Source organism: Oryza glaberrima, chromosome 3 (genome assembly GCF_000147395.1).
Source record: "Oryza glaberrima chromosome 3, OglaRS2, whole genome shotgun sequence".
Taxonomy (NCBI): domain Eukaryota; kingdom Viridiplantae; phylum Streptophyta; class Magnoliopsida; order Poales; family Poaceae; genus Oryza; species Oryza glaberrima.
This window is the reverse complement of record NC_068328.1, coordinates 21,155,067-21,178,085: the sequence shown is the minus strand read 5'-3', so window position 1 is coordinate 21,178,085 and position 23,019 is coordinate 21,155,067. Positions and strand designations below refer to the sequence as shown.

General features: G+C 41.9%; 2 protein-coding genes across 2 annotated transcripts; one reads left to right on the top strand and one right to left on the bottom strand.

Moving 5' to 3' along the window:
- Nucleotides 1-850: 850 nt before the first annotated feature.
- Nucleotides 851-16,268, top strand: LOC127766951 (endoribonuclease Dicer homolog 2a). Its single transcript, XM_052292133.1, has 20 exons — nucleotides 851-1,155; nucleotides 1,270-1,699; nucleotides 1,976-2,063; nucleotides 2,144-2,205; nucleotides 2,326-2,466; nucleotides 3,524-3,649; nucleotides 3,725-3,857; nucleotides 4,197-4,287; nucleotides 5,849-6,041; nucleotides 6,132-6,292; nucleotides 7,670-7,888; nucleotides 7,997-8,223; nucleotides 8,738-9,006; nucleotides 9,101-9,519; nucleotides 9,619-9,722; nucleotides 10,701-10,897; nucleotides 11,683-11,892; nucleotides 12,781-13,194; nucleotides 14,740-15,018; nucleotides 15,522-16,268. Exons 1-20 carry the CDS (start codon nucleotides 1,049-1,051, stop codon nucleotides 15,882-15,884), a joined length of 4,233 nt encoding a protein of 1,410 aa, XP_052148093.1. The 5' UTR covers nucleotides 851-1,048; the 3' UTR covers nucleotides 15,885-16,268.
- A 153-nt stretch (nucleotides 16,269-16,421) lies between these two features.
- Nucleotides 16,422-19,001, bottom strand: LOC127766952 (uncharacterized). Its single transcript, XM_052292134.1, has 7 exons — nucleotides 18,345-19,001; nucleotides 18,066-18,206; nucleotides 17,855-17,968; nucleotides 17,585-17,758; nucleotides 16,933-17,048; nucleotides 16,756-16,819; nucleotides 16,422-16,670 (listed from the first exon to the last, which is right to left on the bottom strand). Exons 1-7 carry the CDS (start codon nucleotides 18,795-18,797, stop codon nucleotides 16,656-16,658), a joined length of 1,077 nt encoding a protein of 358 aa, XP_052148094.1. The 5' UTR covers nucleotides 18,798-19,001; the 3' UTR covers nucleotides 16,422-16,655.
- Between the last annotated feature and the right edge of the window lie 4,018 nt (nucleotides 19,002-23,019).

Genomic DNA, 23,019 nt, shown 5'->3' with positions numbered 1-23,019 from the left:
GAGCGGAGGAAGACGCGCCCCTCTGCTAGGGACGGCAAACTGATGGACTGGCGACGGCTGTGTGCAGGGACACACTCGAGAGTACGCATTGGTGATGGCCTAAGGAACCCAAATCCTAGAAAACAAACCACGATTGAACTTTTTTATTGAAAGAGCAATGCACATGGAATTGTCGAGATTTTATTACCTGCAATGAGGGGGTGTTTGAATCCAGGGACTAGACTTTAAACTTTAGTCCCTGTCACATTAGATGTTTGGACACTAATTTAGAGTATTAAACACAGACTACGTACAGAACTAATTACATAAATGAGAGCTAATTCACGTGACAATTTTTTAAGCCTAATTAATCCATAATTAGCACATTGTTACTATAGCATCACATAGGCTAATCAATGATTAATTAGATTCAAAAGATTCATCTCGCGAATTAATCCAAAGTTATAAAATGTGTTTTATCAATAGTCTACATTTAATTATTTTAATTCGTATCAAACATTCGATGTGACATGTGACATGACATCTAAAAAATATTTAATCCATTGCAAAAGCCAAAACCCAAAAGGACGTCACCGCCCCCCGACCTTCCACATACCCCCAGTACCCCACCTGTGATTCCCTCCCCTCCATCTGACGCCAAACGGCCGCGCCCATTCCCCCGCGGTCCCGGTCGCCTCTCCTCGGGTCCTCGTCAACTCAAAAGGCGCACTCGAACGAACCGGCGGGGGCGAATCCTTCGCCCCGAAGCCTCCCACTACCAATTGGTCCCATCCCTCCTCCTCCCGCCTCTCCCCCTCCCCCGCCCCCCCCCCCCCCCCCCCCCCACACACACCCCCCATAAGATCATTTATCTCTCGTCATTGTTCGAGCCCAACACGCGCGCGCGCGACTCGTAGGAATTCGGTTCGGATTCGTGCGTGCACCGAAGGAGGCGGAGGCGGAGGCGGCCCAAGCGTCGGCGCCACCTCACTCTCCCACCCCCATCCCGCCGCCTCCCCCGATTCCTCCCCCAAACCCCTCCTCCTCCTCCGCCGCCGCCGCCGTCGCCATGGGTGGCCCCCTCACCGCCGCCGGAGGTCGAGGAGATGGGGGCGCCAAGGCGGTGGAACCGCTCCGGCCTCCGCCGCCGCCCGACCCGAAGACAATGGCCAGATGGTGAGGCCCGGGGGGTGTCCAGTGCGCGCCTGACGGATCGCGATTCGCCGTCCTCCCCTCCCCTTTGGATGCTAATGGTGGTGGTGGGGGTTTGTGATTGCGCGTGGCGTGCAGGTACCAGCTGGAGGCGCTGGAGCGGGCGGTGCGGGGGAACACCCTGGCGTTCCTGGAGACCGGGAGCGGGAAGACGCTCATCGCGGTGATGCTGCTCCGGGCGTACGCGCACCGCGTGCGGAGGCCGGACTCGCGCCGCTTCGCCGTCTTCCTCGTCCCCACCGTCGTCCTCGTGGGCCAGCAGGCGCGCGTCGTCGAACAGCACACCGACCTCGTCGTCAAGCAGTTCTGCGGCGAGATGGGGGTCGACTTCTGGGACGCCGCCACCTGGCGATCCCAACTGGAGGACGGCGAGGTGCTCGTCATGACGCCGCAGATCCTGCTCGACAACCTCCGCCACAGCTTCTTCCGCCTCCAGGACATCGCGCTGCTCATCTTCGACGAGTGTCACCACGCCAGGGGCAATACGCCGTACGCCTGCATTTTCAAGGTACAAAAGTTTACACCCGCCGCCGTATTGCGCCCTTTCGTATTTTCCCTTCACATTTATTGATCGGGTGGGGTTAGTAGTGGAGTAGCTCTCATTTTCCATTTTCGTCTCATCAACATAGGAACACCTATGCTCTAACTTACATACTAGTGCCAATATAATTGGAACATGCAGCGTTGGTTTTGCCACATTTACTATTTCAGTCAGAATCTTTGATGTCTCCCTTCCCCTGCTGATCTGTATCACCAATTTAGACAAATCATTTGACGCTTGCAGGAATTTTATCACCCCCAGTTGAATTCTAGTGCGTCAGACCCTCTGCCAAGGATATTTGGGATGTCTGCTTCGCTCATTTATTCAAAAGGTAAGGGCGAAACGATCATCCCTTATGTTTTATGCACAGGCTCTCTGATCATCTAATCTGTCACACTGTTCCTTCTATAGATTTGAATCAGCACAATTATTCAAAGCAAATTTCTGAGATTGAGAATCTCATGAATTCCAAGGTCAGGCCATGTAATTTTCAGTTAATTACGTGATCCCTGCAGTTATGATAATCATTCTTCCTAATTTAGTTACCTGTATGTGTCTTTGGGAAATAAGCATTGATGCATTTGTTGTTCAAGGTGTACACTGTTGATAGTGAATCAGCTTTGTCGGAGTACATACCATTTGCTTCTACAAAAATAGTGCACTTTGACGATTCCAACATTTCATCTGAGCTGCATGCCAATATTCTCAGTTGTTTGAATAGATTGACAAAAAAGGTACTATCATTCTTCTACATTTTGTTTGCCCTTTTGGTAAACAAAGCTTTCTATTGTTCAGTTACATGTTGCTTGCCGACAAGTTGCTTACTGTACTGCATGAAGTTGAGTGGTAAGACTAGGCATGGCGGCCAATTTGGGGTAAGATACAAGGGAGAGGTTGGCACTTTCGGCATGCCTACAGAAGGGAACAGAGATTGAGTTGGGGAGAAGTGTTAGAAACTTAGAATAAATGTGAAATGAGAGGAAGCCTAGTAAGGGTCTATTCTGGAGAGCTCCCAACTCCTATGTTGTTGCAGAATATAGTTTTGTAGGCTAAAACAAAGTGGTTTAAGTACCTACTTTTAGTCCAAAATGTAAAGAAGATGACTCACCTAAACACTCCTGTCTACCTACTTTTAGGTTCCAGCTTCAAGAATTTTGAAGCATAATATGCTGAGCTGGATTGAGCTCCAACTCTTGTATTTTTGTAAATATGGAGTTCTTAGGCTAAAATAAATTGGTCTATGCTGAAATGTAAACAGGATGGCGCACCAACACCCCAGTCTACTGCTAGCTTGACCTTAACAATTTTATAGCCAGGATGCTCTGAAGCTCTGCCAAACAGGCCCAGATAGCCAAATGATATCCCCTGCATGCCAAAACGTGGGACCTATCAATGGCATCTTTCAGAATATAAATGAAGAATAAAAAAGTTAGGGTTTATTACAGTAGCACAGCCAGTGTTCTACAGAAGTATGTGAACTCTAAAATGCGGTTTAGGTCAAAAAGACAGTTTTTAGTGATGATTTATCAGTCTCAGAGACTGTTAAGCCTGTTGTTAGACTTCTTTTTTTAGTTAGAGCATGTGCCAGACCTTTAGTATTGCATGCCATGGACCTGTTATTCATGGCTTCTTGTGCTTGGGCTGAATATGACATTCAATATTTTAAGCAGGAGGTTTTTTTTTATTGAGATGCGTTGACATTCTTTTTGTAATGCTTTAAGTAACTTCTTTTAACAAATCCTGTGTATATATGTTACCAGATACCAATGCAATTTTGTTTCATTCTCTTAGCATATAGAAGCTCTGGACAGAAAACTACATGGTTCATCTCTGGAAAACGCTAAGCAAAGGATATCAAAATTGCATCGTACATTTGTATATTGTTTATATAATCTAGGAGTATGGCTGGCAGCAAAGGTATGAATAAAGATTTCACTGCACATTTATAGTACTTTCCGGAATCCCAATTTATCTTTAACATTGTATTTTCAGGCTGCTGAGGTACAATCATACGAGGAAAACAGCCTATCCTTCTGGGGTGAAACATTGGATAAAAATGTTGAGGGCTTCATTAGAAACTACAGCGAAGAAGTACATAGAGAACTTTCATGTTTCTTGAAGAATGGTACATACTACACAGCTCTGGCTTTTACAAACATACCTTCTCTAGCATGTTGTGCTTTTTATGTTCTTTTCTTGGTTACCTGCATGACAGCATTTGCTTTCTGGAATTCTCAATTACCAAATAAAATGTTGTCTAGTCTGTTGTCTGCATGAATTGCTATCTGGATACTAGAAAAATGTTTATAATTTCACTTATGAAAACTATGATATTTTTAACATAATTTCACTTATGATACATGCGATACTAACTGAATATTAAACCATAGATGGCATCCACTTGCCGAAATTCCAATTTATAGGTCATACCATGTTTATTTGATTCTTTGCTTTTTTTTTTCAGGTCATATTGGTGAAAAATTTCCAGCTGATTCGCAAGATGGGATATTGACACCCAAAGTTCATTGCCTTATTCGAACTCTTCTGCAGTACAGGTGCTAAAATACTCTTCTGATATTTTCTTTTGATAATATTTCACAGCCACATCCTTTGAGATTGCATTCATTTGGCTATTCTTATAGTAGTATTGGTAATATTTCTCATTCTCTCCCTTTGAGACTGCATCGACTAAATGGTACCAAAGGTTCTGTATAGGGTGGACGATAGTGGTGTATTCTTTCATTTTTTAATCAACTTTTGAATTTTGTCTGCTGTGAGTTAATATCAAGCGATATGCATGGTTTTACATAATCAGAAAATAGGAAAAATCATGGATGACCAGTACAGAGAAAGAGCCATTAGCTTCTACAATATGCATGTGCCTTTTGTACATGCCCCATGGATTACATTTGAAAATCTGAATAAAAAAATAAAGAAGAGTTCCCAAGAAAAAAAAGTTTATTTTTTCTGGGAGAACTAGCATATTTGCCCATCTCTTGTAACAAATCTCAGATAAACACGCATAAGTTGGCTTACTCAAATGCCAAAAAAAAATCCTCACATTTAAAATATTTAACTTGGATCAACTGAACCACATACATATGAACAGAATTAAATCATCTATATATTGGTTCAATAGAAGTACAAATGAGTAAAATGACACACGTCTATGCTGATTGTTTCACCAAAGGTTGATTGAAGGATTGGGGGTGTAGAGCACAACCCATCACCACCAACTCATATAAGTAGTACAGAAATGATACATTCCAGTACCACTATTATTTTCCTGCTGCATACAGTTTTTTCTTGAATTTCACCTTCTACTTCCATTCCCTATTACTGGCTTTTATAGGTTAGTTCTTAGATGGATATTGAAGTGTAAGTACGTTCCATGGAATAGATAATCACATACCAGCCAGTGTGAAAAATGTGTTCTAAAGTTTTTTTTTTAGATAATGGAAGCTTTATTAATCTCAGTAAATTCTATCAAGTGATACAATTATTCTGAGAGCACCTCTGGCTTCTGCACCCAAAGAGTGCACACAGCCAACAAGAAAGAAACAAAAGATAAACTCATCATCCAAAATAGCAGGGACAAAAAGAACTTCAGGAGCCCTCTAACCGTAGCCTAGAACGCCACCCATGCGCCGGGGTAGAAAATTCCATGGCCACTAGCTCCAAGTGTCGACAAGCCGCAATGATAGTACCTCGCAAATTGACCTTCTGAAGGATAGCCCATGAGCAGAGCCAATGTGTAATAAAAAAGATAACCTGCAAAGGGGAAGATATGTTTTTCCTTTCAAAAACCACATCATTTCTGCAAAGCCAAATAGACCAAATAGTGGTAGTTGCCCCTAATAAGACCAAAGATCTCAAATTGTGTGGTTGTCTTCTTATCCAATGCCCAAACATATGAGTTGTACTATTAGGTAAACTAATATTCGAAGCAAACTGGATTAAAGACCAAACCGCGCGGGCAAAACGACATTCAATAAGTAACTTGGTGATTGTAAGAGATGCTTATGCTTCTACTTTCTTGTACTAAAACTTTTTGTTCTTTTGATCATTCAATAAGTAACACCTCTCTCTCTCTCTCTCTCTCTCTCTCTCTCTCAGGCATATGCAAGACTTAAGATGCATTGTGTTTGTTCAGAGAGTTATCACAAGCATAGTATTAGAGCCCCTACTTTCATCTATTCATCAAATGTCTGGGTGGAATGTTAAGCACATGGCAGGAAGCCGTCCTGGTTTGCTATCTCAGAGCAGGAAAAATCATACAGAAATTGTTGAATCTTTTCGAAAAGGAAAGGTTCGATATTGGTACTTGTATTTTATGCTATAGGCATTCTGTTAAGTCATAGTATGATAGTTCTCTGATTAGAGAATGATGGTTATGCAGGTACATATAATTATTGCCACACAAATTTTGGAGGAGGGTTTAGATGTGCCAAGTTGTAACTTGGTAATTCGCTTTGATCCATCAGCAACAGTATGCAGCTTTATACAGTCCCGTGGTCGAGCTAGGATGGAAAACTCTGACTATCTTTTACTTGTCGGAAGGCACGTTTTCAATTTTGTTGCTTTGTTTGTTCTCTGTGCAAATTTGTTAACTGTTCCATCTTTAGTGAATTGTTTGTGTCTTCCATGGACTCTGTTCACTGTTTTCACATTTCATCAAAAGAGTTGCATGCACTGGATAAAAAAAAAAATCCCTGGTTAGTGCCAGGAAATTGTTAGTGGTTACCTATATTAGTGATTGCTTTTCCCATTTCATCAGTTGGTTTTTGTAGTGAATCAAATCATCCATAGTGGCACTAAATATTAACGTTGACTCTTAAATCCAAGCTGGATTATACTAGGGAGTAATAGCAGTTTATAAAGCTTTTTTTTATGAGTAAAGTCCATCACCGGTCCCTAAACTTGTACCGCTGTGTCATCCTAGTCCCTAAACTCGCAAATCGACCGTTCAAGTCCTTAAACTTGTTCAACTGTGTCATCCCGGTCCCTAAACTTGCAGATCACTCGTTTAGGTCCTCCAACTTGTTCAGTTGTGTCATCCCGGTCCCTAAACTTGGATTTGAATATCATCTAGGTCAAATAGAACGGTCTAAAGACTTTATATTTAAAAATAATTCATAACTTTTTCATGTGAACTCTAATGAAGATAAACTTTATATCAAACTTGTAGCTCTCGACGCGATCTACAACTTTGTAGTTGATTTTTTTTTATTTTAAGTCATTTTTTTGTCCCAAAATGTAATTTTAAAATTAAAATTTCAAAATCTATAAACATGCAACAATATTTTGGGACCCTAAACAGTTTTAATTCAAAAATTTTTCAACTACAAAGTTGTAGGTTGCGTCGAGGGCTACAATTTTGATATAAAGTTTGTCTTCATTAGAGTTCACATGAAAAAGTTATGAATTATTTTTTGATATAAAGTTTTTAGACCGTCCTGTTTAGGGACCGGGGTGACACAACTGAACAAGTTGGAGGACCTAAACGAGTGATCTACAAGTTTAGGGACCGGGATGACACAGTTGAACAAGTTTGAGGACCTGAACGGTCGATTTGCGAGTTTAGGGACCGGAATGACACAGCGATACAAGTTTAGGGACCGGTGATGGACTTTACTCTTTTTTTATTATAAAATTGACTTATGGTTCCTGATGGTATTTTCCAGAACCAGAGGTAACTGGTGTATCATCCTGGTAATAAGTTTCAACTGAAATAATTGTTTGAATTTTTAGTATGGAACTGCCAAAATTCTCTTGGATGGTGGACCTGGTCAGATCCTATGACTATTGTAGGCACTTGCTGTGGATTTATCCGTCATCTTTCTGATTTTAGATCACACGATAACCTCCTTTTGTTGTCATCGTTACTTGACCTATTTTGCATTTTATTACTGTGCATTATACACGTTTCTGCATCAGGGGGGATGTGGAAGCTCATACTAATGCAAAGAAGTTTCTCGCAAGTGGGCAAATAATGCGGGAGGAATCTCTGAGATTGGGATCAATTTCTTGTCAACCACTTGAGAACACCTTGTGCAAGGATACCTATTACCGTGTCGAGTCAACTAGAGCAATTGTGACACTAAACTCCAGCGTTCCATTAATTCATTTTTTCTGCTCAAAGCTTCCATCGGATGAGTTAGTTTTCTGTTTCACACTTAATAGTTTCGTTTACTTTATATTGCGCAGAATTATCTGCCACAATTGCTTTAAGTTTATGATGGGGGTCAAATTTTGACTTGCTAGATATTTTAAACCTCTACCAAGATTCGATATAGACAAGGCATCTGGCACATGCACTCTGCATCTTCCTAAGAGCAGTCCTGTGCAGACAGTTAATGTAGAAGGAGAAGGTTCTATTCTCAAGGAGACAGTTTGTCTTAAGGCCTGCCAAGAACTACATGCCATTGGTGCACTCACAGATTCTCTTTTACCAGAATTAGATGTTCCATGTGATGAAGAACCTGACATCGGTATGGTTATTCAGCTAAGCAGTTTAATTCAATTTGTTCCAGTTGTTGCAATTTATATATTTTATTCCAATTGATTATTCAGGGAGCAGTTTATTGTGCGAGTTATGATAATGCAGTAACACATAAGTAAAAGTATTTTACACGTGCTATCAAAATTTTAAACTCAATTTACACTTTGCAAATAATTATTTACCATGTGTTTTAAGGAAAACTTGATGCATGGTGGGTAAGTTTATATCTGAAGGTACAGTAGGAAATGTGTTTCGTGCATTACTGATTTATACTTGATAGTTTTCATGGACTTGATAATTTACTGGTCTAGTGGATACATACATGTCATGATGCCTGTCCCAAAACGAACGTAGTTTGTTCAAATTTACCTATTTTGTTTGCTAAATTTGATATCTTCACTAATCTTGAAAGTAAAAGATCTGTCGTAATTTTTGAAGTTGGCTTTTAAGTGTGATATATATTGGGGCTTTGCACTAATGTTGCCTTAATGTTTCTCATATAGTTGTTGAGAACAAAATTGAGCAGCCTTCTTACTTTCCAGAAGAATTTGTGGATAATTGGCGCTCCTTTTCTCGTCTTGGCATATATTATTGCTATAAGATCTCATTGGAAGGATGTCCCAAAACAGCTTCTCCAACTGACATACTGTTAGCTTTGAAGTGTGATTTGGGATCTGACTTTACTTCTAGCTCATTTAAATTGCCAGGTGGGCAAGACAATGCTAGTGTTACCATGAAATATGTTGGCATCATCCATCTCAATCAAGAACAGGTAAATTGTCAATTTATGTTCTCTAATTCTTTGATAACTAGGCTATTGTTGTTTAGACCATTTCATTGAGAATATATAACTTTTGTTTGTCCAGGTAATTATTGCTAGAAGATTTCAGACAACTATTCTTTCGTTTCTTATTGGTGATGACCATTTGGAGGTTAGCAATGGTATTAAATACTTCCATGAGATGCAAGTGCCTATTGGAGTAGTCTATCTACTTCTGCCTTTAGTTTCTGGCAGAATTGATTGGTGCAGTATGAAGTTCTCATCCTCACCAATATATGAAGCTAACAACAAACATATGACACATTGCCATTCTTGTAAAGATATTGATTTACTGCAGACAAAAGATGGTCCTTTCTGCAGGTGCATCCTTAAAAATTCCATTGTGTGTACCCCTCATAATAACATCTTTTATGTTATTAGTGGGTTTCTTGACTTAGATGCAAATTCCCGTTTGCCTCAACATGATGGGACTGTTGTTACCTACAAAGATTATTTTAAGACTAGGTATATGTTTTCCCTTTCGGTATTACTTCATGTTTATGTATCATACATGCTCCTGTAAGCTATGAACGCACACATCTACTTGTTTCCTGTGTTTCTCAGGCATGGTCTTACTTTGACTTTTGAAAATCAGCCGCTCTTGGCTGGCAGTAAACATGTGAAAGTGCGGAACTTCCTCCACAACTGCTACTCTAAAAAAGAAAAAGGTTTTTTTTTTTCTCTGGTTGCAGTAATATTACATAATGTTTTCTCCAGCTATCCTCCGTTTTGACTACATGTGTTGACTCAATTATCTGTAATAAAACCCTCGAAGTTACCAAGTTGGAAATTATGCAGAACATTTATAAACATGATTAGATAATGAATTTTAATATTTGTTGATGACAAAATTTTTAGGTGTTTTAGTTTCTACGAGTTACAGACCCTTCTGAACTTTCTGTACATCTAATTGAATTCTTAAATATGTAGCCCAAAATGTAAACTCTTGCTTGACATTGAATTTAAAATTTTCCAATATTTGAATGTAAAGTTTTCCAAATTTAATATCCTCAGCTGAATATGGTATATGTTTTAGCGCTACTTTTATGAAATTTAGATTTCATTCTACTGTGAGTACTTACTATGAGAGTGTACACCATACCAATAAGCTCTTTTGATATAAATATTGGCACTGCAGATTGTTTTAATTGTAGACATATTTTTTGCTACTATTAAATTTTCCTTTTTCTAGTTTAATAACCTTTTGGAGTACTATGCCTTTTTTAAATATATTTTGCTTCTCTATCATCTTTTCCTTAATCCTTCTTTATTTGGCCAGACACTATATTCGTTTTCAGGAGCAGTAAATGTACTTTTCATATTACTATCAAAATTGTAGTATATTAGCACAGAATGATGGGTTGCTTGTAGCTTAGCTTCTATAAAATTAGGCAGTGAGGTATTTGGGACTTGGAAGATTACATTTGACATACCCTGAGGTCATGTTCAATCGGACAGTTAAATCCCACACATATTGCTGGGCTTGATCATCCATGTGTATTTTGCATCGCTATCAATGAGGCATGTTACAGTGGGTTATAGCTGAACTCTTAGACAATGGTCCAACTAATGTACTGCCTGTACTATCTTTACAGAGCTACATATGCATAAATCACTGATTTGGTCATCTTTTTTCCTTGTTTCAGAACCTGGTGATAGATATAGTGTTGAGTTGCCACCTGAACTCTGCAGAATTATCATGTCACCAGTGTCCGCCAATAATTTGCACATCTTCTCATATGTTCCTTCCATAATGTTCCGCATCCAGTGCATGCTTCTTTCTGTGAAATTAAAGGTCCAATTAGGCCCAACAGTGCAGCAGTTTGACGTACCGGTTTTGAAGGTTGATTTTCTCATCAATAGTTTCCTATTTATGAATTATTGAAGTACCTAGATCAATTAGATGTCGTCATATAAGAAAACTCATATTTCCCTTATTTTTTGAAGAATTTAAAATAAAAATGGATATAAGTGCATTCTTGGGCACACCAGTAGGTGTTGTAGGAAGAGTGATGACATTTGACAGTGAAAACTAAAGGTTCTGATTTTTTTAGTTGTTTAATGCACAACAGTGCCTTAGTAAGAATATGTTCAGCACTTCGAAGTGACTATCTATTAATGAGGCAAACATAAGTTTTGGTTCCTTCTACTTGCAAACATGACAGGTCTTAAGTCATGTATAATGCAAGATATTTCGGGGACACTTAGCAAAGAAATAATTCCTTTTGTTGCCATGTAGAAGTTGGTTATTTTTGTAGCAATTGATGAGGCAGTGGTACTTAATAACTTCTTATGCATATAAATACCTTCAATTAATGCGTAATGTAACTATATAAGCACATACAAAAAGCTGTCTGCATTATTCATTAACACTCCAATGGAGGTGCTTGATGGTGTGTTGTACTCTATAGAACCATGTATGGATTGATGGTCCTATATTGTAAAAATAAGATATAAGAATATTTGAATCCGTGGAGTATTTTATGGTTCTAATTAATATTTTGGATGCCCCACTGTTAACAATGTACATGTCAATCTGAATTTTCTTACCTGTTACCTGAATAAATTACTTCCCCTATGCATATTTCTTACATGTGTATTTCTCTGCATTTTTTTCATGAGTTGCAGATCCTGGAAGCATTAACAACAAAGAAATGCCAAGAAGAATTTTCACAGGAATCATTAGAAACACTTGGGGATTCTTTCCTCAAATATGTTACAACTCGGCACCTTTTTAGTGAATACAGGCTTCAACATGAAGGCATATTAACAAAAATGAAGAAAAACTTGATCTCCAATGCAGCTCTGTGCCAGCTGGCCTGCAGCAGTAATCTTGTGGTACTCTAGATCCTGTTGCTAACTGTATTTTTCTTATTGAGCTAGGCATGTAGAAATTTTTTTTATCGAACATGCAGGACAGCTGCATATCATTGCGTTAAAGAAGGGTAAAAGGACCTTAGAAACACACACCTACACACTACAGAACTGATTACATGCACATCCTTGCTAATTTTATGCAATATTAATAGTCCTACATCTCCCAGTATCTTTCATACCATGTCAGCCTATTTCAATTCTTTTGTGCAACTGCTATATCACAATTAGGCAATGTTCCACATATTTCCTTTTTAGGAAAATGGGAACTCTATTGTTGCATTGAATTGTTTGCCAAGTTGCCAATATAGACTATTGTAGGTGACCAAAACCTTGTGGTGCTGACCCTAAGTTAATACAAGGCTGTGGCTCAGACCATATTACTCCTTGTTGGGCCAACACCTAGCCCTCAGGTCACATGGCACCTGTAGTCAGATCTGAGGTTGGCTTGACGTGGTCTGCTTTCATGACCGTTGAAGCAGCGGTACTTTGCCTGGCAAGCAAGAATGGCGGGAAGAATGGTAGCATCTGCCTATCCTTGAAACGGATTCTATCTTCGGCGTGTGCAGTGAGATAGTAAATAGCTTTCTTTAATCCGCTCAACCGACTTGTAATCCTTTCAGCCAATCAATTTTAAAGGTCTAATTTTTGTTTCTGGTGCTATGTGGCTAGGGCTATGTCATGAAATAAAATAATGCTTTGCATACAAATTTGTTCATCACAAAATGAATTGTGTTATTTTTCAAGTACCATAAAATATTTCTATTCACCTTTTCATGTTTCAAAGAAGACTTATCTGTCTTTTATCACTGGTACTAGATGATACTCTTGCCCTTTATGTTTGGTTGGCAGGGTTACATTCATGCTGAGGAGTTTAATCCAAGAGATTGGATCATCCCTTGCTTGGACTATGATGAGCGTGGTAACAAAAAAATTTCCTTTCTGGCACCCAATGGTATGTACAGCCAAAGGAAAATGTCTATTAAAAGTAAGAGGATTGCGGATTCAGTTGAGGCCTTAATTGGGGCTTACCTCAGTACTGCTGGGGAAAAGGCAGCATTTCTTTTGATGAAATCATTAGGGATGAATATAGAATTTCACACTGAAATTCCAGTTGAAAGGAAAATTTCAATGAAAGCTGAAGAGTTCATTAATGTGAGGAGCTTAGAGGGAATGCTTGGTTACAAGTTCAATGATTCTTTATTATTGCTCGAAGCATTGACACATGGCTCATATCAGACTTCTGGCCCTACTTCATGCTATCAGGTTGATATAAAAGCATCTATCATCTCTATTTAGTATGTGTCACGGCTTTATTATGCCTTTTGATCTTTACTCAACAAAGTGCAAATGATTAAACAGTATTGCAACAACATTTTTTTTCTATGTTAGCAATCCTCTATATGTTTCATTTCCTTTTGAGTTTAACTTGCTGTAGAATTATCTGAAACCTGAAAACTTAAGGACTAGCCTCGCTCCTTCAGCGACTCGGGCGGCGCTTCCAGCCGCCGGCCCTACCCCACCTCCTTCCTTCCCACCCCTTGCCGCCGCTGGAGCTGGCTGCCGGAAACCGTGTGGCGGCGGGCCTCCTTTCCTTGGGCTCTCGCACGACGATGGATGGCAGCTAGATCTAAGCGTGACGTTGGTTGCTACGGCAGCGGTGGGACGGCTTTGGATGGTAGCCAAAGCCGGCAGCGCTAGGAGAGGCTGCAACAGTGGCTGGCACCGGTTAGGCAGGATGCGGGGCTTCTGGGTTGGATCCGCCGGAACGCTGTGGTGATTGCTTGAGTGCAGTCGGCGGAGCGGCTGCATGGGCGTTTGGCGGTCGTCCTAGTCGCAAAAGTGGGCCGCGTGGGCGGTGGTTGAGGCTGTGTTCCTGGCTATTCAAGTTGGCATCAACGGCGACCGCAGCCCTGCCGCGGTGAGCGACTGGATCTGGTGCGTCCTCGCTAGGGGTAGGGATCCGAGCCACGGGGCGTGCTAGCATCCGAGCAGCGAGAGGACTCCTCCCAACCGCTTGGACGTTTTGGAGCTCCTTGTGGTGCATGGATGGTGGCAACAGGGTGGAGGTGCGAGGTACGACAACGACCAAAGCTGGGCATCTGCGATGATCAAGAAGCAGCTGGGTAGTGGTGACGGCGTGTCTTCCGTTTTTGCCGGCCAAGCATCTTCCTCTTCTTGGAGCTCCTCCCCTTCTATGGCTGGAGACTGTAGTTTTGGTCATGGGGAGCTTTGATTGGAGGGTGGAAGTTGTGGCTATCATCAGGAGATGTCGATGGCGTGGCCGGAAACGGGGTAGTCCTATGAGCATGCCTGAGCTGTCGGGCTATGGCATGGGCATGGTTGCTAGAGAGATGGTGTGGTGATCCGGCGACTGCCGTTGTGCTGTGGATTGGTTGTGTGGGCTGGATGGAGAATCAACTGGTGAAAACCTTGTCGAGCCATTGGCTGGTTGAATGACAGCGTCGCCTTTGGGCACTGTTCCCCTCCTTGGAGGCGCCGTTATGGTGTAGTTCCACCTAGCCCATACTGATCTCCAGGTGAAAACCTTGCTTCAGCTTACGCCGAGTGGTGGTGGCGTTTACACGTCACATCCTCCATGGGTGCGCTGCTGCTTTGGAGAACCTTCCTCATACTGCGGTGACCGTTGATGGCCTCATGCATCGGCTTGAAGCTCTGAAGGCTTAGGATTTTTGATGAGGCCTTTGCCTTTTTGTCTAGCTTCTTTTTTATCTGAATCAAACTTCTCAAGTAGCTGTTGTTAGTTTGGGATCTTTTTTGAGTTGAATGACAAGTTTGTGTCCCTTGCAGAGGCTCGAGTTTCTTGGAGATGCTATTTTGGATCATCTTTTCACTGAATATTACTACAGCAAATACCCTGACTGTACTCCAGAATTGTTGACAGATCTTAGATCTGCCTCTGTGAACAACAATTGTTACGCGCATGCAGCTGTTAAATCAGGATTAAACAAGCATATCCTTCACTCATCATCAGAACTGCATAGGAAGATGAGCTACTACCTTGAGAAATTTGGGCAGTCATTTACAGGTCCATCTTATGGCTGGGAAGCGGGCATTGGTCTACCAAAGGTGTGTATTCTCTACGGTGTAATTGGTGTAGGTGGCTATATTGCATATATTCTGAAAGTCTGATAGCAGAGTTTGTTTCTCCTTTTCTGCAAAAGAAAATGCACCTAGCTGGTATGGTAAAATTTGATCAGTTAATTTGTTTGTCTTTTATTTTAAATCTTATTAGTCATTACTCAGTATTCCTAGGTCTCTACCATTACCTCGGATACATTATAGTCTATGCCATATAGTGATGACATCAAAATTTAACCAGGCATCAGATCCATTATTTCTAGTTTGGATTAAAGAGTTGCTAGAGAATTTATAAAAAGAACTAAAGATAGTCTTAACTAGGTTCCGATGCATAGTGCATCACAGCATGACGACCACAAAATGTCTTTAGTCTGACTGTAAACTGGAATAGGAGAATTATATGTTTGGACTAACCTATTTTTGTGCACTTCTGTAATATTTTCCATCGAATAGCTTAAGCTGGATCTATTGCTTTACTTGCAAACAAACAGGTTCTCGGGGATGTGATTGAATCAATAGCTGGTGCCATTTATCTCGACAGCAAGTGTGACAAGGAGGTTGTTTGGAGAAGCATGAAGCGGCTATTGGAACCTCTTGCCACCCCCGAAACCATCGAGCCTGACCCGGTGAAAGGGCTGCAAGAATTTTGTGATCGTAGATCATTCAAAATAACCTACGAAAAAAACCATGTTGATGGAGTCTCATCGGTCATTGCTCGGGTGAAGGCTGGAGAGACTACATACTCCGCAACAAAATCAGGTCCCTGCAAGTTGGTGGCGAAAAAGTTGGCATCAAAGGCTGTGCTTAAAGATCTGATTGCTGGTCACAAAGATACAGAGGCTGCTGCAGTATAGTGATACTTAACTATTTAAGCGTGCAACAGTAGCTAACAATTGATATAGATAGTTGCGCACAATAGAAAAGTTTTGGTTGGATTCATACATGTAATTTGGAAATGCTCCTTTTTGTGTGCTCGCAAACGATGCGTGTGAACGGCCTCATGAATTCTGGTAGGTTTTCATGCTTCAAACTTACAAGTATCGCAATTTTGTAAATTACAAATACGGGCATAGCACACCTGCCCATGCCATGCAGTAGTTTTTTTTTTCCTCGAAATAGTAGCATTAGTTGTATATTACTCATAGCATCAGATTGTACAGAAAGCATGCCAGCAAAAACGAAAAAATGTACAGACAGCATTTTGTTCGCATCAAGGGAAAACTTGTTTTAAGATGTTCTGTCTGATGATGAGCAAGCTGTTTGTTTGCTAGCGTCTATAGAATACTGTGTAAATTGTAACCACCCCAAAATATTGTATAGGTTTTGCTCCTTGCTTGCGTTGTCGATCATATAAGGTTCAATGCAAGACGGTTGATTTCACTGAAAAGGGGTTTCAAAGATCAAAAGAATAGCTACCAAAATTGCATAGCTCATAATCTCGTCAACAGTTGATCCAGTGCAAGGTAATTTCGTTCTGATTGCCTTTGGCAGTTGCTACACATCTTATATGTTTAATTTATCTTTGCAAAAAGGTTACACCTGCAGAGCTGCAGCTACAAATTGTACAATATATACAAGCCCAAAATGATGAAGGTAAAGGGCAGCTTGGCTGGCTATACCGTTCGCTATATTGAATTGTCCTGTAGAAGAGGCAATGAATTTTGGGTGTTAGAACGAACGATAACATGTCTGGCAGAATGAATTTTTAATTAAACTGTTCCATACATTGGAAGCATTTGATGTGGATGCGTCCTCGGAGTTCCTTGCTTCAGATTTCTCGTTGGAGTAACTGCCAAACAAGAAATGAAGAACTCTTGTTATAAGAAATGAAGAACTCTTTATCTTTCGCGATTTAATCAGGCTGCCGTAGTAATAAAGTGAAATTGACATGTTTGGGCTTACGTTGACAGTATTGTAACCCAGATTAACTCCACGCAGTCAACCCACAGAAGTCTTTGTTCAACAGGAACTAGGCCATATGTAACCAAGTGTGCAAAAGGCCACAACTTCCAGCCGGCCTATAATAATAATTGAAACCCAGCATAAGGTCTCTGTTAGCAGTAAAACACTGTAAAAACCGTTTTGAAATTAAGAAATAATTCAGTGATTATAGAAAGATTATGGATGGAATTATTAGAAGGGAAAATTGAATAATTATTTGAACATTAAAAAGTTCAAAATTTGAATGACTTCTCATAGCTTTGTTGTAATTGTATACTAGTTTAATTCAATAATAGTGGCTTCTAGACCTAAAACTTTGAGAAAATAGATGTGGCAAGAATAATTGGAGGACAAAATGTTAATATTAACCTAAAAAATTTACTTGTATACAGAGCAATGAATTCATCGAATCCCTTCAACAAATTAAGGATCATAGTACCAAAAACCATGACCACAGGCAATGGTTTTGCTGTCAAGAACACTGAAGACAACAAATCAACTGCACAACTACAGCTTTTTCATAAACTTTCAATTCTTAAAAAAAAAAAGAAGAATATAGAATATGGGAACTCAATTAAGGCATTATTATAACAAAGGAAATATCAGTGCTTACAGTAAGCATGGGCCAAAACGTGGATTTGAGCTCACTGGAAATAGTGGCCGGTGATTCCAAACGAAGGAACCCCAAGACCACGAAGTAGATACTGTTCCATATCGCAGACCAGGCCGTCTGATCGAACACAACCTTTGCGGGAACAACCCACCAATCCTTGAATGGAAACAGTGCCTGAGCCAAGAAAAACAGTTGGCTTCATATCATTCACCATATATGAACATGACACAAAGCTTTAGGCAGTAGAGCATGGAAGACCACGATGTTTACCTCGCAGAAATGGTAGTAGTAATGTGAAAGGGACCCGTGAAGCGTGAACCCGACGAGGCCAGACCGGAACATCCGAGCACGGTCGAACTCGAAGATCGGCTTGCCTTCGTAGCACTGCAAGCATCAACAGCAACAGAATCAGCAAATATGCAAGCGCAGCTGCATAAAAGCTATTACTCTAAATAAGAGGAAAATTAAAGCGTTTGCACACCTGCGCAATCCAGTCGCCGAGGGAGTAGACGACGCCACTAATCATCATCTTGGCAAGCACCGGGTTGGTCTTGAGGGCCTCCTCGTAAGCCGACCAGTTGTGCTCGGGCATGTACCGCAAGATCTCAAAGATCGTCCATCCCTGCACCCAATCCAATCATGAAAACAGCCCGCCCGGAACGATGTTAGCTTCGAATCGAATCAAATCAAGAACAGCACAGAGAAGAGAAGACAAAATGGAACAAAACGATTTGGGGGGAATCGACAAAGGTTCCCGTACATGCCAGTAGTCGTGGTCGACGGTGAGGAGCTTGGTGAGGGCGTAGGTGCTGGCGCCGAGCACGATGGCCGTGTTGATGCCGCGGTCGAGCATCTTGTTGCCGTCCCCGCCGCCGGCCCCGGCGCCCCCGCTCCCGCCGGCGAACCCTCCTCCGCCCATGTCGCCCTGGAAGGCGAGCCCGCCGATGTCGACCTGGCTGCCCCCGATCGGCCCCTCGGGCTGCTCCTCCAGCCTCCCGCCCGCCGCCATCTCCCCCTCGGCCCCAGGCCCGGGGAGCACGTCGGCCTCCTCCGCCGCCGCCGCGGCGCGCAGCCGTAGCCTCCGCGACGACCTGGTCAGGCGGAGCAGCGACGGCGCCGAGCACGACGGGGGCGGGTGGTGGCCGCGGAGGAGGCGGGTGGAGGCGGGGGAGGGGGAGGGGGACGAGGCCACGGCCGCCGCCATCGCCGCCATCAACCCCCGCTCTCTCGCTGCTCCTCCCAACTCTCCAAAGCAGCCAAGGCAACCACCACAGCAACACAAACACACACGGTGCCTCGTGGTTTTTTAACCGCGGCGCTTGTGGATGCGAGGGCGTGGATGTGAGCGCGCCGCGAGATCGTGTGCTCGCCTGAGAATCTCGCGTCCCAACTCCAATTTTCTCCCAGTATTTTGATCGGATGGATGGGTGGATTGGATATATTATTGTGGATGGGGTGGGCGTGTGGAACTCGGGCGACGGCTCAGCGCCACATGTTCACGTCGTCTCAGGCGGCTGGGCCTGTGCGGCACGGGAGTGGGGACGAGACTTCTGAAGCGCCGCGGAGCGGGGGACGGAGATTCCGGTGGTGCCCAGGTGTGCATCTGCGGGATATTTCTTCTCCGTCTCATAAAATGAATGTTATTTAGAATAAAATTGGTGATTGTTAAATCTTGAATTTTCTTTCTGTAGATGAATCCAGTCACTGTTCCACCTGTGCTCCATCCTCCTCTTATAGCGCAGATAAGCACATCGGCCTGCCAGCCAGCGGACTGATTCCAATCATTATATGCATAATATCCATGCTTATATTTCCTAAAACGTCCACGTTAATCGAATAAAATTGAGTAAATCTGGCCATTTGTCCAAGGAGACCAAGGCTGCGTTCAAATGTCTCCTTTCTCAACTTCTGCTCTCAAGTTTTTGGCTGTACACTTTCCAGCTAAACGATGTGTTTTTATACATCTTTTAGGAAAGTTATTTTGAAAAATTATATTTAAGTTGTTTTAATACAATTAATCATGTGCTAACAACCTATCTCATTTTTCATGTTGGAGAAATAGGTTCCGAACCGACACATTCGAACACAACATAAAAATAAATGAAGATTCCATCTCACACTATCAGTAATGTAAATATTGAACATGAAAATGAAAATCCAAACTCTAGTAAATGGTAACTACCCCTTCATCCAAGAAAAAAAAACTTCTTAAAATGAATCATTTGTTAAAATCATATCCTAGAAACTTTTTTTTATGTATATATTGGTTCTAACATCATCTGTTCAAAAATATAAACACTTATCACATTTTAAATTTATCAAATATAAACAATTCTAATACTGTTCGGATTACTATTTATTCCATCAATCATCTATCATTTAAATTTCTTCCCAGCTTACCTTTAAATACCCTCTCACCCCAACCATTCATGAGGGGCATCAAAGTATTTTGTATTAAACCTTAATTTCTATTAAACAAATTAGACATGCTTGTATTTTGAAATAGAGGGAGTATTTTAAAAACAGCCAATAAAACAATAATAGTTATTAAGACTCCACATGACAATCTTGTATTGAGTAATTCCAAAAAAATCAAATCCACAAAATATAATATAATAAAAAACATTAAGATATATTTTGTGTGTAACTTAGAAGCAAAGTACATACGTCTAAGAATTCTAATTTTCATATCTATTAATAAGCTTAAATTCAATGCAAACTTCTGAATACTAAACTAGTGATTAGAAGTGCGAAAAGTTCTTTTGCACGATAACAAGTATGGAAATGAGAACTGTTCAATACTCCATCCGTTCAAAAAAGACAAACTTATGTTTCCGTATCCAACGTTTGACCGTCCGTCTTATTTGAAAAAAATATAAAAAAAATTAAAAAACAAGTCACGTATAAAGTATTAATCATGTTTTATCATCTAACAACAATAAAAATACTAATTATAAAATAATTTCATATAAGACGAACAGTCAAACGTTGAACACGGAAACCCAGGGTTTGTCGTCTTTTTAAGAACGGAGAGAATATTGAACTAGTTAAAGAGGGCAGAAAGACGTACTTAGACTTGGGTAAGCTGTCACAAACGCGTGTCATGCATACAAGCGCCGGCTTTTGCCAAGGAGAGAGTCGCGGCGGGAAAAAACCGGTAGCCTAGTGGTTACAAGAGACTCAGTAGTATCTTATAGGTCCTGGGTTTAACTCCCCATGGTAGCAAATTTTTTAGGATTTATCGGTGTTGTGCTTTCAATGGTAGGCGACGTACCCGTCGATAGCGAGATGTCTGTGGTGACTTCATCAATCTTAAGGATTTGATGGTCCAGTCTTCAAAGATACTTATAGGGGTAGGTTTTGTGTGCGTGTGTTTATAAAGGTGAGTGCACGTGTGTTATAAGTGTCTCTTTTGTAGTTGTGTAATTTCTTTTTTAAAAAAAGGAGAGAGTCGCGGCCTGGCAGGTAGTACATGTGTACCGCACTTGAGTAGTACTAGTACTTCACAGTTGGCTCCCCTCCGATCCACTCGTTGTCGCGGCGGGCGATTTCACTGCTCTGCTCGCGTGTACGTGGACGAGGCTGCACGTCGTGTCCCGGCCAAGTAAACGCATTCCCATTCCCTCTCTCTCTCTCTCTCCCCCCCGGATTTGACCGCGCCCATGGATGGAGTTTCATCGCTGCACAGTGCACACTGGCCCTGGCCGGCATTACTGAAATCGACAGGCTACTCCGGCGCTCCCACAAATTAAACCCAAGTCACAATGGATTTGTATAATCTTCCTTCTGCCTTCCATTTTGGGCTTCCATTTGCTTCTTTTGGCTGTTCCGTTCGCCTAAATAGACGAGGACGTAAGCATATGGCACACACGTACCACACGTTGGCAACTTCAAGCAATAAATCCATACTAACGGTATTTAGATGTCACCTACGTCTTAAAATATAATAACCTAAATTTGAATGAAATATTTTCTATAGATATATATTCATAGTAATAGGAAATATATCATTCGGTACTAGATTTTTATATTTTAAGATGGAGGAAGTAGCATAACTAAGTTTGATTTTACAAGGAAGACAACAGTTCAGTTGAATTATCGAGAGATAGAAGTATAATTAATTCACTTGAGCACGTTAACCCTTGTGTTTTTCCCAGGCCGTTAAGACCAAGCTAGATTTTACACCTACCTCTCACCCCTATCGATCCATAGCTATGCTCCATTCCTTCACCACCGGCCATCCTTCATAGGCACGTGGCCACTGCTGCACCGACACCCCCCGTCAGTCAGTCTCAGCATGCCTTGTGGCACACACCACCATCATTGGACTCCCTGTCATCACTGTGTTGACCTCCATGCCATCAGTCAGGCCAGCTTCTTTGCCGTTGGCGCGTGCGTCGACCTTCACGCCATCAGTCAGGCTGGCTTCTTTGTCGTTGTCGCGCCAACCTCCCGACGCCGTCCACGCCAGCCTTCTGCTACCGCTGGTGCCACCCGCATCGACCTGCCTGCATCGACCTCTTGCATCGCCACGCCGCGTTGGACTTCCATAGTCCTACCACCATCGGGTGGGCCTCCTAGCAGCACCACGCCAGCCTACCGCCGCCACTGGCCACTCCTAGCCGGTGCCCCACTTCCTCCCTTCTCCACCGATGGCACCGCGCGGGCATGCCCTCCATCAATGGCGCGTCGTCGCGCCCTTCCTACCTCACCCTGCCACCTCCATGTCCGCGCCGTCACCTCTCCGCTGGCGGTGGCTTGAGGGTCAGCCTCCAGCGCCGGACAAGCCGGATCCGAACGAGAGGGGGCTAGATTTGGCAACCGCACCCCGCGGCCTCCACTATCGCCTCTAGATCTAGTATGAATGTATTTCTTGCATATACCTATCTCTAGCAAATTTTTCTTGAATTTAGAGAATATGTAAGTATGGCTTTCATGGGTTTTCATTTATTTGATGATTTCCACTAAATATTTCCTTGTGTTATGCAAAATCTCTAAACAACTCAATGTGCCCCAAGTGCTCTTCACATTAAATGTATCTTTCATATGACGGACGATCATTTTTAGCACATCCATTCTTCTATGTGTCCTTTTCAGTCGCAACTGACAAATAAAACGTGTCCGAAAAAGGAGTCAATACTCTGCGATTTTGAGACATACATGCAATTCCAGTGTTCTGTTTGCTTGTTCAAATTATTGGAACCTTCGGCAGGCTTCTTTTCAAGTGAAAACTATGATGGACCTAACTAGCATTTTCCGGGTGCTGCCTGGAGTGGAGTATTTCAGAGACGCAAATGATTTTTCAGAAAGGTTAGGCCTACACCTGCACCGATCAAGATGATTTTGGAACGTAGTTCATGCAATGAGGGAACGAGAATTGCATTACTCGCTGCTCTGTATTTGCATGTACCAACGAGGGTCCAAAGAAAGCAAGA

Coding starts and splice junctions, on each gene's coding strand:
- LOC127766951 (XM_052292133.1), top strand. CDS start 1,049: ATGGGTGGCCCCCTCACCGCCGCCGGAGGTCGAGGAGATGGGGGCGCC. Junction 6,293..7,669: donor TATCTTTTACTTGTCGGAAG/GCACGTTTTCAA, acceptor TTTCTGCATCAG/GGGGGATGTGGAAGCTCATA. Junction 11,893..12,780: donor CCTGCAGCAGTAATCTTGTG/GTACTCTAGATC, acceptor TTTGGTTGGCAG/GGTTACATTCATGCTGAGGA.
- LOC127766952 (XM_052292134.1), bottom strand. CDS start 18,797: ATGGCGGCGATGGCGGCGGCCGTGGCCTCGTCCCCCTCCCCCTCCCCC. Junction 17,969..18,065: donor TCGGCGACTGGATTGCGCAG/GTGTGCAAACGC, acceptor TGATGCTTGCAG/TGCTACGAAGGCAAGCCGAT. Junction 17,049..17,584: donor CGTTTTGGCCCATGCTTACT/GTAAGCACTGAT, acceptor TTATTATTATAG/GCCGGCTGGAAGTTGTGGCC.